Below are 20,519 nucleotides of genomic sequence, written 5' to 3'. Positions count from 1 at the left end.
TCAGCTCCCACTCTCCCGGGCAGATCGAATTCCTGCTGAGCCAATCCGCTCTCACATTGTCCACTCCTCTGATGTGGATGGCCGATAGGGAAAGGAGGTTCTCCTCCGCCCAGCGCATGATGAGGGCACATTCCTTCTGCATGGAGGGGCTTCGTGTGCCCCCCTGTTTGTTCAGGTAGAACACTGCAGCTAAGTTGTCTGATTGTACCTGAACAGCCTTGTGGAGAACCTTGGACTTGAAATGGATGAGCGCTTTCCTGATGGCCGTGAGCTCTTTCAAATTCGATGACATTTGAAGCTCCTTCTGTGACCAGGCTTCTTGTACCCAATGATCCTCTACATGGGCACCCCAGGCTGAGCCTGAGGCATCCGAGGTGAGGACCGTCTGAATCTGAGTTTTGAGAGATCTGCCCTGTAGGAAGCGTTGAGGGTGCAACCACCACAGGAGATCTTTCTTCACTGGAAGAGAAATGTTGATATTCCTCTCCAAAGAGTCTCGGCTCTTGTCCCACTGGGTCAAAATGCAGTTTTGTAGCATCCTGAAATGAGCCCTGGCCCATGGAACGGCTTCTAAGGATGATGTCATCATTCCTAGTATTCTCATCGCTTTCCTCACTGAGCAGTGATCGGTTTGCAGGAGACCTTGCACCGCCCGTTGGAGATTGGTAGTCCTCTGATCTGAGAGGGACAACTTCATTAGAAAGGTGTCTATCGTGAACCCGAGGTAGGAAATGACTGGAGTAGGGTCCAGAGAAGACTTTTTCAGGTTCACTAAGAACCCGTGGGTATCTAGCATTTGAAGAGTCTTGTGAAGATGTTGCTTCAAGACGGCTTCTGAGGGGCCCCTGACTAGCCAGTCGTCTAGATAGGGAGTAACACATATCCCCTGTAACCGCAGAGCCGCAGTCAGGACCACCACCACTGTCGTAAAAACTCGAGGCGCCGAGGTGATGCCAAATGGAAGGCATGTGAATTGAAAATGGAGAATCTGGTGATCGAGGAGGAGAGCGATCCGAAGATATTTCCTGTGTGCTCTGAGGATAGGGATATGCAAGTATGCATCCTGAAGGTCGACTGACGCTAGGAAGTCTCCTCTTTCCACGTTCGCGATGGCAGACCGAATTGACTCCATTCTGAATTTGTGTTTGACAAAAAACTGATTTAGATAAGACAGGTCTATTACTAGCCTCCATCCTCCCGAGGCTTTGGGTACCGGAAATATCGGGGAGTAGAGACCTTGGAATTTCTCTTGATCTGGAACTCTTTCTAGAGCGTGCTTTCTTATGAAGTCTTCTACTAACTCTAGAACTACTGGATTGGAGGGTTTGTTGAGCATGAACTTCTGAGGTGGGAAAGAACTCAGCTCCAGAGAGTACCCTCTTGTGATGATGTCCGTCACCCAGGAGTCCGATGACGTCTTTTGCCAGACCTGAGAAAAAAACCTCAGCCTGCCCCCCACTGGAGGAGAGGTGCTGATGGCGTCAAGATTCCTTGGGTTTATTAAAGGGCTGCTTCTTGGCTGTCGCCGGATCCTGCCTTTTTTTATAGTAGGATCTTCTGCCCCGAAAGGAATAGTTTCTTCTTGGGGAGTATCTGGATCTCCCAAAAAATGGCTTATTAGACTTTTTCTTCTCTAAGGGAAAAGCAGCGTCTTTTTCCTCATTGTAAGATTTGAGAATATCTTTTAGATGAGGACCAAACATAGAAGAAGGATGAAAAGGCATGTTAATGAAACTAAACTTGGATGGCATGTCACCCGTCCACTGCTTTATCCAAAGCGCTCTCCTGGTTGCGTTGGACAAAGCGAGGGATCTGGACGAAAACTTCAAAATATCCACAGGTGCATCACACAAAAATTCCGCAGCAGACTTCATCATGTCAACCCCTTTCAGCAAAGAGTCCCTGGACACTCCCTCTTCTATATCCAGAGATAATTGGCTTAGCCAGATCCTAAGAGCTCTAGCTACAGGAACTGAGGATGCCGCTACCTTGGAAGCGGAAGCTGCGGCTAGGTAGTTCTTTTTAGCCAGGCCATCTGCCTTGCGCTCTAATGGGTCGGACAATTTGGAGGATTCGTCTGAGGGAAATAGAGATTTTTTAACCATCCGGGCAGCCGCCAGATCAAGCTTAGGTGGATTCTCCCATTCGGATGAACATTTGGGGTCCAACCTATATGTAGTTTTAAAGCGGGCCCCCACATCAGACCTTCTATCAGGGTTGGCCCAGTCCTTCTTAAACCAGTCATTTAAAATAGGGTGAGAAGGCAATCTCATATCCGGGATCTGTGGAAAGTAGTACAACTGATCCTTCTTTGGTCTGGCTGACACGTCTTTAGAAGACTCTATAGTGTCCTTTACTGCAGAGAGTAATTTGGGAAACTTATCCCTGGGCAATAAGTATAAATCATCATCCAAATCGTCAAATAATACTTCCGGACTGGATGAAGAGGCAGAAGATTCCCCAGAAGTGTTGGATGCAGCAGGGGACACATCTCTGGGAACCCTCTTTCTTTTCCTTTGCCCCAGGGAGTCTTTAAGTTCTTTAAAGGTATTACACATCTCATCTTTAAACCAGGCTAGGAAAGCATTGGTCTGCCCTCTATCTGATTGATTCAAGCAAGTTTCACAGGTGTCTCTAGTATATGATTCTGGCAAAGGTTGTTCACATTTGCTGCACATATTATGTCTAGACTTCCTTGTAGCTTTACCAGAGGGAGCCATCTGGAAAAACAAACAGAGAAAGGCCCCCACTTCTGTAATACAATTGCAGAAAAAGAACACAGAGAGACAAACCTCAGACAGTGTCTTACCTCTGACCGGCCAAGGGATCTGCTGCCTAGGCTGAGTGCAGCGATTGCAGATCCCACCAGTCAGAAAAGGCCCCAAAACAGGAAATGACACGGATAGAGGGAAGGCCCTGGGATCCCACACAAACAATTCCGGCTGCCCGTACATCAAACTATCAGTGGAAGTAAAATTGTAATTTACCTTGCAGCCATGTTCCTCCGCTTGTGGTCCCCATTGCTGACGCGAACTCCGGCACTCCCGGAAGTGCGTCATAACACTGCGCCGACCTTTCCGGAGACTTCCGGTACTGCGGCGTGTATACACCCTCGGTGTCCATCTCGTACCGGTCTTTTCGACGGGAAAACATGGCGGCTTCCTATACCGGACCGAGGGATGTCGGGGTGCAGGCTGAGGGACCGGAGATAGCATCCGGTATACGGCCGCCCCTACGCTCAGCAACCCAGAAGCACCGGGTGTGAGCACTTGCCTCACGAATTCTTCATCTGTAGGTAGAAGAAAAATAAAATACGTCTGTGTGTGTTCTTGGGGGGAATTTATAGGGGCAGGACAGGTAGTCTTGCTGCTGTGTTCAATTAATCAATTTAAACTTGTCTCACTGCTTGTTTAAGTTTTCTTCCTCCAGGGGTTAGATGGAAAGCTTAACCCATTGTGTGCCGCCGTAGGACGACCAGGAAAGAAGAAATAACAGGGGAAAAGATCTTGCGGAATCCCTTGTTTGTTTCACGGAACAGACAGGCCAAAAAATCAGTATGGAATGACTTTGGTTCCGGTGTTACTAAATGCAGCAAAGGGCCTAATCCCAAAAAATTGGTTACACCCAAAGAGGCCATCCATAAAAGAGTGGATACAACGAGTAGACTTTAGAGCAGAAATGGAATATCTGGGGCGAGGAGAACTGGGAGGGGAGGCCAGATGTAGAGCAGCCTGGGAGAAATGGAGAGCTTTCAAAACGTCAGAAAAATTTGCTCAGGCATTGATAGAAACAGACAGGTGAAGATACAGAAATAAATAAATGGGTTGAACGCTAATGGTGATCGACAGATCCGAAGGGGTGAGGACTAGGATTGGGGGAATAGATATAAGAGGCAGGGGAGCACTTGACGCGAGGGTTGCCTCTGGGGAATGATGGCTATAGCTAATTTTGGTTGTTCATTTGTGAATGACTTTTCTTTTATATATAAGAAAGAAAGAAGAAGGAAAATTTATGAGAAAAAAAAAAAAAAGAGGCAAATGACGGGAAAAAACACACATGATGCGAAACCATAGAAGAGACGTAATGGGCAAATTATCCGTGAGCAAGTCTCGCTGTCCTTTTTTTTGGTTAAGTCTGAAGTGGTAAAAATATATATATATATATATATATATGAATGGTGTATAGCTGCATTACATATGTGGGATTCCATTCATTTCCTATACACCATTCACATGTAAATAGGCACATGTATGAGCTTTAAATATTGATAAAAACAATGTTTTTTAATAATTAGGTTAATGTATATTGTTTGGTGGGAATGTAACTTTATTATTTTATTAATATGTGGCGTATAATGTGTGCTGATTCGTGTTCAACTTTTTCTGTATTTTTCACTTCCTCATACAGTAATCCCGCTACATCACGCGAGATTACAGTGAGAGAAGCAGTTCTCAGGAGTTTCCAGCCGTTTGTAGATCGCTCCTCATCTCAACATGAGAATCGATCTACAAAGCTTCATAAACCGGCACTCAGAGGAGAGCGATCTCCCCTGAGAATTGAATAGCGATATTTTACCGCACTTTCATAAAAGGACACCTATGAGACGTTTCTCTGGGCTGCAGTTCCTCTGATCTCAACAAGATGGTGATCTCACTTCTACCATAGAGAGAAGAAGTCTATGGAAGACAGGAAATTATGTCAGGGTCAGACAGGAAGTTCCGGGTGAGAGGTGAGTCGGGAGGAATTAGTGAGGAGACATCGCTGGAAGAAGCAGCAGAGGAGGTAATAAGATCTTATTTTCTATTTACACCCAGTAACCCCGTCATGTCCGTCCTCTTCCTCCATAGTCACTGTGACGTCTTTTATCACCAGCAGATGATGATACACACATATATAGTGTGGAAACCTAGATTAACCCCTTTAGGGTCAGAACATTCCCCCACTTACAAGGCCGGAACATTCTCTTCATTTCAGTTTATACGGATTATACGATAATACGGGTTTTTTTTTTTTTTTTTTTTTTAGAGGTGGAATTATGATACGTGTTTTTGATTTTATAATCTTTATGGAGGAGGAAATAACTATTCCTGATGTCTGTGAAGGTTCAACACAAGGGATGTGTCTGGATGATGACCTTGGGCTAGATTCAGGTAGCCCTGTGTAATCTTGTGTGGGCGTAACCTATCTCCGATACGTTACGCCGCCGTAAATTAGGGCGCAAGTTCCGTATTCTGAAAGAACTTGCGCCCTAAGTTACGGCGGCGTAACGTATGTGCTCCGGCGTAAGCCCGCCTAATTTAAATTTGGATGATGTGGGCGTGTTTTATTCCAATTTAGTGTGACCCCACGTATTTGACTCCGCAAATCGTCAATGCTTTAGACGTGAACGTAACTTACGTACAGCCCTATTCGCGAACGACTAACGCAAACAACGTAAAAATTTCAAAATTTAACGCGGGAACGACGTCCATACTTAACATTGCGTATGCCTCATATCAGCAGGAGCAACCTTACGCCGGAAAAAGCCTAACGTAAAAAAATGCGCTGGGCGCATGTACGTTTCTGAATCTGCGTATCCAGGTCATTTGCATATTCTACGCTGAAATCGACGGCAGCGCCACCTAGCGGCCAGCGTAAATATGCACCCTAAGATACAACGCCGTAAGAGTCGGATCTTAGCCTAATTTCGGCGTATCTTGCTTTCTGAATACAGAAAGAAGAAACGCCGGCTCAGCTTTGAATTTACGCAGCGTATCTATAGATACGCTGGCGTTAATTCTTGCTGAATCTAGCCCCTTATCTTTGTAAGTATCAGGTGATGTCACTGTCTATTTCCCTATGTAGGAGTATTTAGAAGGACACAAGGATCTCTACAAGGACGTCATGATGGACAATCAGCCGCCCCTCACATCACCGGGTAAGAGGAGACTTTATTGTAAAGGAGAGAGCAGGACGGAGGCTCCACCTAGACCCCCCATCATCTGATAAACACATAGAAACAATGTATTCAGTCAGTGTGTGTGTTTCCTACAGATGGATCCAGTAATGGGAACCCACCAGAGAGATGTCCCTGTCCTCTGTATTCCCGGGATTCCACACAGGAGGGTCACACCATCCCCCACCATCATCAGGTAGATGAGGAACATTTATTGGTAGTTTTGATTTATACACAAGCTCGTTTGTTACAATGAACGTTTTGTTATATATTAAGAGTGGAAACCTTGAAGATTATAATATTGTTGTCAAAGAAGAGTATAAAGAGGAGGATGAGGAGTATGGAGTGATGGAGAAGTATTCTGATGGACACAAGGACATGATGGAGCCACCTAATACCAGGAACCCACCAGAGAGATGTCCCTGTCCTCTGTATTCCCGGGATTCCACACAGGAAGGTCACACCATCCCCCACCATCATCAGGTAGACGAGGAACAATCACTGATAGTATCATTAGGATCTGTACATTATCTGCATTGTTACCATTGATGTCATTTTTATTCTATATTCAGAGTGGAAACCTGAGAGATCCTAAAGTTGAGGTTAAAGAAGAGATAAAAGAGGAGGATGATGAGGATGGGGTGATGAAGGAAGAACACACCACCCCCCACCATCATCAGGTAGATGAGGAACAATTATTGGTGGTTATGATTTATACACAAACATGTTTCTTATAATGAATGTTTTATTATATATTCAGAGTGGAAACCTCGGGGATGATAATATTGATATTAAAGAAGAGTATAAAGAGGAGGATGAGGAGTATGGAGTGATGGAGGAGTTTTCAGAAGGACACAAGGATATGATGGAGCCACCTAATACCAGGAACCCACCAGAGAGATGTCCCCGTCCTCTGTATTCCCGGGATTCCACTCAGGAAGGTCACACCACCCCCCACTGTTACAAGGTCGGTGGGACGGAGCATCTAGAACATGGACTGGTGGAGATGATGTGTGGATTTTGCATGTAAGTTTATATCTTACAGATGATATTCTCTCTCATTCTCTTGGTTTAGAGTGGAGATCCAATCGATATAGAATTTGAGGTGAAATCAGAAGAAGAAGAGACGTATGTGAGGGATGATCAGCAGTCTATGGAGGAGGATGGAATAACGGGGACATTTATAGAGGAGGACACTCCTACAGAGATCAGCACAGGTGGGTCATTAACACTAAATCCATTCCTCCACCCATACTGCTCACTGATTGGTCCAGAGTAGGGCGGGGACTGGGTGATATCAGCCTGTAATCCCCTGGTCACTTTCCTGAGCTGTGTTCCCCATCCTGTATTCCTGTATTTCTCTTGGATAATCTTCCTTCTCTGTGCTGCAGACACAATTTATGTCTCTAGACTGGATTTATGGAGATTCTGGGGTTCAGCTGGCAGCAAAATGTTGATTTTCACCATAGGGTTTGCTTGACCTAGACACCTGGGGTATGTACCTTGGGTCTTCTGCCCCATGCCCGGGTCTAGTGAGATCTCTGACAGAACAATTCTCCCGGGTTACTTTCTCTGTTATGCTGTGCCGGGTGGAGGGATATGTCTGTATAGTCTCAAGCCCAAGTCACTTAGTGCAGTCTCAGGAGATGGGAGGCAGCGGTGTGGGATCTCTGCAACTTGTCTCCAGTAAACATTTCATCCGCCACTGATTACTGAATACCAATATCATGAGTCCTGACCCCTGCACTATATACTCTATGTTGTACATTACATACTCCTGACCCCTGCACTATATACTCTATGTTGTACATTACATACTCCTGACCCCTGCACTATATACTCTATGTTGTACATTACATACTCCTGACCCCTGCACTATATTCTCTATGTTGTACATTACATACTCTTTATTGTCTCTGAACAAGAACGGTTGGAGAGCCGGTTTAGGGCCAGGACACATTCGAGTAGATGCAATAACAATTGGCAGACTCCGAGACTTCTATAGGTAGACTGCTATACAGTGGAAGGCCTCCAGCTGGACACCACTTCTGTATAGGTAGGACCGCTGTCTCCTATGGTAACAAATCTTGTTACAGTCACTAACGGTAGTTCTACATAACTCTTGGTAACACAGAATAGTTCTCTTCTTCTCACACAGTCTCTCACTGCAGATCTTCTCTCCCTGAGCTCCCGGTCTCTCACTAGTAGGGATGAGCTTTATGTTCGGGTCGAACATGAGTTCCACTCTAACATTGGCTGTTCGTCCGTTCATCGAAAAACGAACATTATGGGGCAATAAAAGGAAAAGAGACAATTTGGGAGAGATGAACACTCTTCCAGATTCAGGGATTTTAAAGTGAGAAGTGTCAAATGTTGTAAAAAGGCAAGTACAACAAACACAGAAGGTTTTACAAAATTATCAAAAGTTTTTTTAATAATAATAATTCATAAAAACAATTATAGAAATAAATTGGACCACAGTAGTTACAAAAGCGAGATAAGTGACAGTATGCAGGTAGCCAACAAGTTTCGCACAAAGGTGCTTCGTCAGGGCCTTGCAACTTTTCTTTTGGATTAAGTGGTCTGTGTGTGACATAAAAATACGCCATTAATACACATCAAATAATACAGTATAATACATTACATATTTTTGTCAGTAGAAACATGATTTCTGTGTGCTCACCGATTCTGCTAGGAACCAAATCAAATATGTCAAAACGCGGCCCAGAGGGTCCCAATGGCACGAGGATCAAGGATTGCCAAGGCAAAATATGTAATGTATTATACTTATTAAAAAACTTTTGATAATTTTGTAAAACCTTCTGTGTTTGGTGTACTTGCCTTTTTACAACATTTGACACTTCTCACTTTAAAATCCCTGAATCTGGAAGAGTCTTCATCTCTCCCAAATGGTCTCTTTTTCCTTTTATTGTTTCTAACCACGGGATTGTGAGTCCTTGTCATTTGGATCTGGAAACAGTCCCACCATCTTTCTTTTTTATGCTAGAATATTATGGGGTGTTTGCGCCAAATTCGAGCGCCGCGTCACGCACCATAATGCACTGCGAGATCGCAGTACAATGCTGTTTGATGATTGGCCAAAGCATGCACTATGACCCGCATTCTTTGGCCAATCCCAGCGCCGTCAGCAAAGAGAGCCATAATTGGCCAAAGGCAGGGTGCCTTTGGCCAATCATGGATCAGGGGGACTAAGTCCACGCCCCACACTATATAAGGCCGCATGCATGTCGGCCCTGTGTAGTGTGTTGTTGGCGTGGACAGAGACAGAGTGTCATTTAGATTGAGCAGGCAGGTGATTCAGTTAGCTGCAGTGCATTTAATATAATTATATATATATATATATATATATATATATATATACACACACACATATATATATATATATATATATATATCCAGTGTAGCTAGATCTGACTGCAGGCCATTCCTGGTGTACTTTTTCTAATATACTTTCAGGCAGGCAGGTGATTCAGTGAGCTGCAGTCCATTAAATTATATATATATATATATATATACAGTCTCCTACATATATATATCCACTGCATCCAGTCTAGCCAAGCCTATCTCCTTTTTTTTCGGCGTTGAGCCACAACATGCAGAAGAGTTGGAGTGGATAACAAAGCCGTCCTCTTCCTCCTCATCCTCTGTCACCCAGGCTCAGAGTAGTTTGCCTGCCAATGCAGCTGCCACAGCGGCCTATTCCATCGGCTCCATGTCATCAGTCAATCCTTCCCTAGCCCCACCATCATGCACGGAGGAGTCCCCCGAACTGTTCGACCACAGTGTCGGGTACATGCTGCTGGAGGATGCACAGCGTTTTGAAGGCTCTGATGATGGGACCCAGGTTGAGGAAGGGAGTAACGTGAGCCTAGAGAGAGGGGGTGCCCAAGAAGGACAAGAAACTGGCAGTCATGTTCCCCCAGCTGCAGCCTACTGCCAAGTTTGCTCCAGTGAGGAGGAGGGAAGGGATGATGAGGTCACTGACTCTACTTGGGTGCCTGATAGAAGAGAGGAGGAGGAGGAACATCTCCAATGAGGCAGGATGCCCTCCAGGGGGCAGCTTAAGGGCAGCCACCCTATTGCATCACACTGCAGAGCTAAGCATGTGCAGGGCGCTTCTAACTCTCCGCGTATTTTGAAAAGCTCTTTGGTGTGGGCCTTTTTTGACACATGTGCAACAGATCGCACCGTTGCTGTTTGCAACATTATGTCTGAAGCGTATCAAGCGTGGCCAAAACAGCAACCGCTTGGGCAACACATTTCCCTACCCCTGTTGCTAAATCGTAGAAAGAAATTCGGTCCCGGCCATCCACATGCTCAGCGTCTGAATGCTGGCTTGGCTAAATTGCTAGCACTGCAACTGCTGCCTTTTCAGCTGGTAGACTCTGCCCCCTTTTGTGAATTTGTGGAATGTGCGGTACCTCAGTGGCATGTTCCCAAACTCCATTTCTTTTCACGGAACACTATTCCGGCGCTCTACCAGCATGTGGAAGGCAATGTCTTGGCCTTGTTGGACAGAGTGAAAAATATGGAGTAATGCCTGGATCAACCGATTATAAATACCTTACAAAGAGGGAGTATATATGAATCTACATATAGTTCAGTGCATCTATCCAAATCTCATTCACATAGAATACTATGTCAATGCAGTTCTGATGGCCTAGATAAATCTAGCAAAAAAGAGAGAAAATAAAGTTCTCTCAAAGTAGACCAAAACCGACCACTATGGATGGTACAATGAACTTTAATCATAGAAAAACACACAGCAATAGTTAATCAAAAAGGGGTGACAGATAGATGGATTGGTTTACACAATTAAAAAATAAGACAACGTTGTCTAATTCGTTTAAAAACAGGGGAATCGCAGCTGAGCTTGCACAATATGCAATTGAGCTACTGGCCTGTCCTGCATCCAACGCACATTCAGTGCTGCTGGAGGCTTTGTAACCGATCACAGAGTGCGCCTGTCCACAGACTCTGTTGATCGGCTTACCTTCATAAAAATGAATCAGTCTTTAATCACCAGCTACCAAGCACCTGATGCTGATGTAACCAATTGATTTTTCTATGGATGTGGGATCCCTTGAAGACTGCCTATGCTGAGTGACTATCATATTATGCTGAGTGACTATCCTATTCCTCCTCAATGTTCATGTTGATAGCTTCTAAGAATATTTTTGTTTCAGGGCACTACCACCACTGCCTAAGGCCCAATTCTTCTGCCCCTGTTTACACGCCCCTGTTAATTACATTTTTTGATCTAATATTTCACAGCAGGGCCCGTTCCTGCACCCATTAAGAGTAACGGTGAGGACTTACTGTGTTCTGGTACCACCAACAGCTAAGGCCCAATTTTCTGCAGGGTATATAGGGCAGGCCGTATAGTATATACAGGCGGCCCCCTACTTTCAAACATCCGACTTACAAACGACTCCTACTTACAAACAGAAGGAGACAACAGGAAGTGAGAGGAAATCTACCCCTAGGAAGGGAAATTCTCTCCTGTAAGAATTAATATGGGAAAAATGTGTCTCCTCTCCACTGATGCTTTATCACCAATCCTTGTTTCCCTAATAACCCCAAATTTTCCAAATCCAATTGTCATTGGGACAGAAAGTGAGGTGAAATCTTCTGAACACGGGGCACAGACAGCAAAACAAATGTTACAGGGGTGATAAGCCTTCCCTATGTTTTCCACAAAGCTTAAAAATGTATTTTTTTGTCTGGAACTACACTTACAAAATGTACCAGTTCCAAATTACTAACAGATTCAACTTAAGAACAAATGGGTGTTCAAATGTTCGCACAAACTTTCAGTCTATTCGCTTGTTCTGCCGCAAACCGAACCTGGAGGTGTTAGGCTCCTCCCTACTCACTGGACTTCCAGATTCAGTGGCCACTGAATCTCCTGAGCTCTTCTACAGCTAACCCGCTGTATATTCCTCGAGCGTCTCCCCCGCTATCCTGCTGGGCCCCTGGCTTGGCACCTGCTGAAGCTTTCCCACTTCTTCAATGTCCCAGGCTGGTGAGAAGACTGCTCTGGTACTGGCTCCAGCTTACTAACTGTAGTCTCCGGTAACAAGGTGGATGGTCCCTTAGTGGCGACATCTTCCCCTCCACCTCCAACCACAACTGGTTCCCCGTTCGGCTGAATCTTTACTCTCAGTTGAACTCCAATCCTGCAGTCCCAATCCTGCGCTGATTCTCTTGCTCCTGGATAGGCCTCAGGCTTCCGGCCTAAGAACCCGGGCAACATAACACATGTCCACCCAGACAGCTGTCCAGGTGGCACAGAACCTTGATCACCTGACTCCCCCCCCAAATTAATAGTCTCTCCCAGCAGGCCAAGGGACCAAAGAAACCCCTGCAAATTGGCTGAGGCACCCCATCCATTCATAATCCGACCTTGCTACACCCTTGTATAGTGCCATCTAGTGACAGAAGAGAAAGGGTGAAATCAGTAGATCTCCTAACAATAAGCAAGGATAACTACCACCTGGTGAACTCAATTTATTAGCCACCCTTCCTAAAGACCAGGGTGCTACATGTTCATTACATACTCCTGACCCCTGCACTATATACTCTATGTTGTACATTACATACTCCTGACCCTCATCCTATAATCCCCTCATCACTGTCACTCCTATAAAAGACAGTTCTCGTTGTTTCCTCACTCTCTGACTAAGGTCCATGAATAAAGAAATTATCTGGTAGGAGATCAGAGGAGCCATTTACTAGTTACCTTGAGGGGGGAATTGTAAGATCCTCAGAGACAAAGCTGCCTGATGTGGGCGAAGTCCTGGTTTAGGGGAACCAATCAGCTGATGTCTAGTAATAATCTTTGTATTTCTATTTTAGTAGTTGGACGGGAGATGAGGAAAACCTCAGAGGATTGTCTCACTTTGTCTCCAGACTGTAAAGTAGAAGATGAGGACATCACACAGTATAGTCCAGGAGAAAACCCGACTACCTCTAATGTCCATCCGGCACCACACAGTCTAGATGGACCATCGCATTTCTCTTATCCTGAGGAACCTCAGACTGTGAGGGACGGTGCCGGACCATCGTATTCCTCTTATCCTGAGGAAAAATGTTTTTCAGTGAAGTCCAGTCTTTCCACACATCAGAGATCTCACACCGGGAAGAAGCCGTATTCCTGTTCTGAGTGTGGGAAATGTTTTTCAGAGAAGTCCAATCTTTCCACACATCAGAGATCTCACACCGGGGAGAAGCCTTTTTCCTGTTCTGAGTGCGGAAAATGTTTTTCACAGAAGACCAATCTTTCCAAACATCAGAGATCTCACACGGGTGAGAAGCCTTTTTCCTGTTCTGAGTGTGGGAAATGTTTTTCAGAGAAGTCCAGTCTTTCCACACATCAGAGATCTCACACGGGGGAGAAGCCTTTTTCCTGTTCTGAGTGCGGGAAATGTTTTTTACAGAGGTCCGATCTTTCCAAACATCAGAGATCTCACACGGGGGAGAAGCCTTTTTCCTGTTCTGAGTGTGGGAAATGTTTTTCAGGGAAGTCCTATCTTTCCACACATCAGAGATCACACACGGGGGAGTGGCCTTTTTCCTGTTCTGAGTGCGGAAAATGTTTTTTAATCAAGTCCAAGCTTTCCACACATCAGAGATCTCACACAGGGGAGAAACCTTTTTCCTGTTCTGAGTGCGGGAAATGTTTTTCAGATAAGTCCAATCTTTCCGCACATCAGAGATCTCACACGGGGGAGAAGCCTTTTTCCTGTTCTAAGTGTGGGAAATGTTTTTCAGAGAAGTCCAGTCTTAACAGCCATCAGAGATCTCACACAGGGGAGAAGCCGTATTCCTGTCCTGAGTGCGGGAAATGTTTTTCAGTGAAGTTCACTCTTTACAGACATCGGAGATCTCACACGGGGGAGAAGCCGTATTCCTGTCCTGAGTGAGGGAATTGTTCCTCACTGAAGTCCTGTCTTCCTGTACATCAGGTGTATTAGTGAGTGCGGAAAAATGTCTTGTATGTGAATGTTGCTGGACATGTGGGGAAAAAGCACACCCTGATATACGGGTGAAACTCGAAAAATTTGAATATGGTGCAAAAGTTCATTTATTTCACTAATGCAACTTAAAAGGCGAGACTAATATATGAGTGAGACTCATTACATGCAAAGCAAGAGGGTTCAAGCCGTGATTTGTCATCATTGTGATGATTGTGGCTTCCAGCTCATGAAAACCCCAAATCCACAATCTCAGAAAATTCCAATATTCCATGCAATCAATAAAACACGGATTGTACAGAGAACGATATCGCACCTCTGAAAAGTAGAAGCTGCGTATTAATTGTGTGAAAATAGTGCAGCGCTGCGTATCTATAAATCTTATAGAAAGAAATAATTATACATTCCATAAAACTATTTATGAAAAAAGAAATAAATGATAAAAAACAGTTCATATGGAGGTTTCCAAAGCTGTCACCGCTGTGAAAAATCCGATTTCAATGGATCCAATATTCAGTGCGCACCCCCACCTGCTAAAATGCATGCTCACCTCAAGGGTGAGTATAAAACTCATAGACAGATCACCCCTTGTGTCCGATCACGATCCGTCCACTTTACCAATGGTAGTAATTCCTACAGTCTCCAGACTGCACCTCTGTGTGGGGAATCAATGTATAAATTGTCTCCAAACACCACCTTCCTCCATTCACTTATTAATAATCAATTCCACTTCTATATCCCGGGGGGAAGGACATGAAAGAAAAAACACAAGTACCATAGTGCTCTCTGCTTCTGAATTTATTATAAAAGCCCCCCCCCCCCCCTAAAAAGTTACACAGGAACAAAAATTGTCTCTGGACAGCCGCACTCTGAACAAATTGTCGCCTTTATTAAAAGAAGGACAGCACTACAAGTCACAGCAAAATAAAACCCGACCTCTGACGCGTTTCGCACTGAAACTAGTGCTTAGTCATAGCTAGAGTCCCCTAAAAAGTTACACTTACAAGAAATAACAATAAAAACAGCAAGTATCAAATCACCAGCTCATTCACCGCCGATCTAGACCCACGGCGCTTCGCCTGACATCACAGATAGGGCTCCTCCCTTCTAAACGCGTGTCGGCATCTCGTTGGCCTTCATCAGTAGATGGGTGGGTCAAATGAGGTGAAACCTTATATACCTGCCTGTTGCCTAGGCAACCCTTCAGGCATCACCACAGTCTGTAAGGACACTCCCTCTTCCTGTGACTACCGAGCTCACATTCATAGAGCTGGAGAGCGTGTCACCCGAATCTGCAAACCAGCAGGGCGCTCTCACTCGATCACACCGCTGAGCTCCGTGGTAATGTCCCATTACATCGCACACTCATGTGGAGATTAGATTGTATCGCCATTTACATACAATAAAAAAACAAGTCTAAAATAAAATGAAAAGATGTTCCTATGTATATCTTTATCTCCTTGGTTTCCTCCATTCTTCCTCCAGACTCCGGCTCCTTGGTTTCCTCCTTTCTCCAGCTCCTTGGTTTCCTCCATACGCCGGCTCCTTGGTTTCCTCCATTCTTCCTCCAGACTCCGGCTCCTTGGTTTCCTCCATTCTTCCTCCATTCTCCGGCTCCTTGGTTTCCTCCATTCTTCCTCCATACTCCGACTCCTTGGTTTCCTCCATTCTTCCTCCATACTCCGGCTCTTTGGTTTCCTCCATTCTCCGGCTCCTTGGTTTCCAAATGAGATACAAAATTTACTCTCATCAGAAAAGAGGACTTTGGACCCCTGAGCACCAGACCAGGAGTGTTTTTCTTTAGCCCAGGTAAGGCTCTTCTGATGTTGTTTGCTGGTCAGGAGTGGGGTGGCAAGAGGAATACGACATTTGAAGTCCATGTTGCTCTGATGTCCAAGATGCTCTGACTCCAGCCTCAGTCCACTCCTTGTGAAAGTCCAACACTTCTGAATGTCCTTTTCCTGACAATCCTCTCCAGGCTGCGCTCATCCCTGCTGCTTGTGCACCTTTTTCTTCCACACTTTTCCCTTCCACAGAACTTTCTATTAATGTGCTTTGATACAGCACTTTGGGAACATCCAACTTCTTTTGCAATTATCTTTTTAGAGGCTTTCCCTCCTTATGGAGGGTGTCAATGATGGCTTTCTGCACAACTGTCAGGTCAGCAGTCTTTCCAATGATTGTGATTCCTACTGAACCAGACTGAGAGACCATTTAAAGGCTCAGGAACCCTTTGCAGGTGTTATGTCTTAATTATCTGATTAGAGTAGGACACTTTACGTCGAGAATATTCCACCTTTTCACAATATTCAAATTTTCTAAGATTGTGGATTTGGGGTTTTCATGAGCTGGAAGCCACAATCATCACAATGATGACAAATCACGGCTTGAACCCTCTTGCTTTGCATGTAATGAGTCTCTCTCATATATTACTTTCACCTCTTAAGTTGTATTAGTGAAATAAATGAACTTTTGCACGATATTCTAATTTTTCGAGTATCACCCGTACACCTCAGATATACTCCATGGCTGATCTTCATCATGTAAGAAACAAGGGTTGTCCCGATACCGATACTAGTATCGGGACCGATACCGAGTATTTGCGCTAGTACTCATACTCGCGCAAATAATCCCGATACCAAAATAGAATACTTTTTTTTTTTTTTTTTTGACATCGAGCGGTGCATAGAGGTGAGCGGTGCATAGAGGGGGCGGTGAACAGGAGCCAGCGATAGACTGGGTGTCTGGGTGAGTATTCATTTACCTGGCTGCACGTATCTGCATGTACCCGGCGTCGGTGGCGCCGTCAGCCAATAACCGGCGTCCATCACGCTGCGGCTGCCACTTCCCTCCGGCTCCTCCTATGTTTAGAGCGGCCCTGCTCCCCTCCCAGCGGCGTGACGTATCTCAGGGGTCACGGCTGTATGCGGGAGGGGATGGGAGGAGGAGCATGGGAAGAGCCGAGCCCGAGGAGAGAGGCCGTTCAAGCTAGAAGAGGAGGCGGAGCCAGCGCCGCCGAGGAGGCGGAGCCAGTGCCGCCGAGGAGGCGGAGCCAGTGCCGCCGAGGAGGAACGAAGAACGGCGATACAACGAGTCAGTGTCAGCAAGTCAGTGCCACCACCACCGCACCATTGCCAGCAAGTAAGATTAACAACTAACATGTGACTAAGGCATCTGACTACAGTTTGATCGGATGTATCAGATTATGATCTGTGATGACTGCCATTCAGATTTTTTTTAATATGCAGCATGGCGAGGGGAGGGGAATGTACTGTCTGCCACCACGGGTCATAGTTACTGATGTGATATGTGTATGAAGATTATGAACTGTGACTCACAGTTCATAATTTTCATACACTTATTACATCAGTTACTATGACCCGTGGTGGCAGATAGTACATTCCCCTCCCCCTCCCCCCCCCTCGCCATGCTGCATATTAAAAAAAATCAGAAAGCCAGTCTGTAAGGGGGGGGGGGGGGAGGAATGTCTGCCACCACTGGCCATAGTAACGGATGTAATAATGTGATATGTGTATGAAGATTAATTATGAACTGTGACTGCCATTCAGATTTTTTTTAATATGCATCATGGCGGGGGGGGGGGGGGGGATAAATACAGTATGCCACCACTGGTCATAGTTACTTATGTGATATGTGTATGAAGATTATGAACTGTGACTCACAGTTCATAATCTTCATACACTTATTACATCAGTTACTATGACCCGTGGTGGCAGACAGTACATTCCCCTCCTCCTCCTGCCTTTCTCTCATGACTAAGTAAGAACTGAAGATAAGAATTAAAGTGGAGGTTCCCCCTAAAAAAAAGGACATGGCTAGAGGGACATGGCTAGAGGGACATGGCTGCATATGTGAGGGACATGGCTAGAGGGACATGGCTGCATTTGGGGACACATTTAAAAAAAGTATCGGTATTTGGTATTGGCGACTACTTAAAAAAAGTATCGGTACTTGTACTCGGTCCTAAAAAAGTGGTATCGGGACAACCCTATAAGAAACACTTCATAAGGAGATCAGAGATCACCAAAGACATGGATGAAGTGTTGTACCGTGTTGGCCATTGATAGCAGGAGAAAAATAAAAATGGAGTCATCACCTCTCATTGGCTGAGTACATTTTGTGGTGGAAGATTTCACAGACATTTAGGGATCTATTATAAAACAAATTGTAGAATGAATGTGACACGCGTTCCTCCAATCATGACAAATATTGCATCATCGGCTCCATCTAGTGGCAAAATTCTGTCACTGTGGTTTTAATACCGACCATTGACGTAAAACATAAAATACCACATTTGGCCATTAGATGGCGCTAAGTAGCATAGAAATTATCTCCATCTAGTGGCCAAATGCAATCATTTCCATTGTAAATGAATGGAAACCATTCGACCAGCACAGCAAATATCCTAATAACATTCATCTTTCCCCCATTCACACAGAAGGAATGTACATGGACTTTCCCCGGGGGAATTGCTATGCACATATTTTATGAATAGACCCCTAAATGTCAGGAGACGTTTATATAAAGATGGGAAGTATGGAGCAGATACATGAATAGACCTCCTAGCAATGTTATTACCAGGCTGCAGCTAGGGGGAGCTCTAATGTGTGAGCACAGCAGAGTGATCCCATTTAGCTCACATTAACCCTTTCACGGTCAGAGATGTTTTTGCACATTTTGGGCCTGAAGATTAGATAAAACCCCCAAACATATATTACCTGATAGCAGAGGCCCTGGAGAATAAAATGGTGGTGATTGTTAAGGTGTTCCTCGTACACAAATGTCCCCTTAATATCCGGGTTTATTTTCTCCTTTTCCCCCATTTTCTATGGTGTGATCCTTTCTACAATACTTTGTTATAATAATGTAACACGTTGTGTATTGTATTGTACGACTCCGCCTCCACATTCCAGACAAGTCATTTTCCTGACCAATCGCATTTCTACCTTTTTACTATTTCCTGATTCTATGACTGTAATCTGTTTAAAAGTAAAAATTATAATAAAAAAATGTATTGAAGAGAAAAAAAAGTTGTGTGTGTCGGTGGAATGAGAAGAATTGCTGGTGGTGTTGTCACCTGTCACAGCCGTCACACCTGGTTTCCCGGCCAATGCACCAGATAAATGTTGCAGCAAAACGGCTCTTTGAGTTCTGGGAAACCAGGAATGGACTCCGGACACGGACTCCAGGAAAACAAACCTTTTATTTCACCAGGGAAAGGAGCGACTCACGCCAGGATGCCAAGTGGCCTCTTATAGGCGTTTACAACATATAGATTTCCTCCTGTCAGAACAGCAGCCAATTCGTCTGTTAGATGCGAGTTAGGAAAAGTCGATAAACGGCTCTTGCTGTTTACACTGTGATCTGCCGTGATTGGACACAGTAGATCACGTGGTAAAGAGTCTCCGTCAAAGGTGTTGTGGTGTGTCAGACTGACTGACCCCCTAGGGTGCGCAAACATGCCAGTAAGGATAATTGAACCACTTCCCGGCCGTCATTTTGCTATAGACCGGGTGGGAAGTGGTTAAAAGCCTTCACAGGTCATCCGGTTAGAGGTAACCCTGAATAATGGGCCTAGAGTGCAGTGGTCAGGAGTATCTCATATACAGTGATCAGGAGTATATCATATACAGGGGTCAGGAGTATATCATATACAGTGGTCAGGAGTATATCATATACAGGGGTCAGGAGTATATCATATACAGGGGTCAGGAGTATATCATATACAGGGGTCAGGAGTATATCATATACAGTGATTAGGAGTATATCATATACAGTGATTAGGAGTATATCATATACAGTGGTCAGGAGTATATCATATACAGTGATCAGGAGTATCTCATATACAGTGATCAGGAGTATATCATAGACAGGGGTCAGGAGTATATCATAGACAGGGGTCAGGAGTATATCGTATACAGTGGTCAGGAGTATATCATATACAGTGGTCAGGAGTATATCATATACAGAGGTCAGGAGTATATCATATACAGAGGTCAGGAGTATATCATATACAGGGGTCAGGAGTATATCATATACAGAGGTTAGGGTCTTCTACTGACATTAATTAGAGAGAAAAGTCTCTCCTGTACGGTTCTCTCCTTGACATATCGTAGAATGAAGCCGTATTGTTCTTTCAGTGTCATCATCCCGTGTTCTGTCCATTTCCACACCGACACCAACATCTCCCCCACCATCCCGCTGTATTTGTTGTCTCACCATGTTTCCAATGATGGAGATCCAGAGACTGACCAGAGTCTTCTTCTCCATGTCACCAGACCACCTCTTCCTCTACTATTGGGGTGCTGGGCCTTTCTATGACTACTCAGGACCCCCAACCTCTTCTATAGGATTGTGAAGATTTCTATCCTATTTACTAAGAAGCTGAAGAAGATGTCCATGATGTAGATGAGGGTCACATATAGTATGAGCAGCATCACCCTTCACTCTGTCACCAAGACCTAGTCTGGCAATGCCCAGAATGATACCAATTAGTCTCTGACCAATCTCACGGTTTGGATGGAATTTCTCCTTATATCAGTGGTCAGTGTAGTGGTCCCTTACAT

General features: G+C 44.8%; 1 protein-coding gene across 1 annotated transcript in view; it reads left to right on the top strand.

The window, feature by feature from the left end:
- LOC120935216 (zinc finger protein 850-like) overlaps positions 1-20,519 on the top strand; it is a 59,081-nt gene that overhangs the window by 19,772 nt on the left and 18,790 nt on the right. The window contains exons 3-5 of the mRNA XM_040347382.1: positions 7,210-7,239; positions 13,068-13,812; positions 20,495-20,500. Coding sequence (XP_040203316.1) covers positions 7,210-7,239; positions 13,068-13,812; positions 20,495-20,500 — 781 coding nt within the window. The remainder of the gene's footprint in view (positions 1-7,209; positions 7,240-13,067; positions 13,813-20,494; positions 20,501-20,519) is intronic.

Source organism: Rana temporaria, chromosome 4, assembly GCF_905171775.1.
Source record: "Rana temporaria chromosome 4, aRanTem1.1, whole genome shotgun sequence".
Classification (NCBI taxonomy): Eukaryota; Metazoa; Chordata; class Amphibia; order Anura; family Ranidae; genus Rana; species Rana temporaria.
The sequence above is the reverse complement of the archived record's forward strand: the minus strand, read 5'-3'. Positions and strand labels throughout refer to the sequence as shown.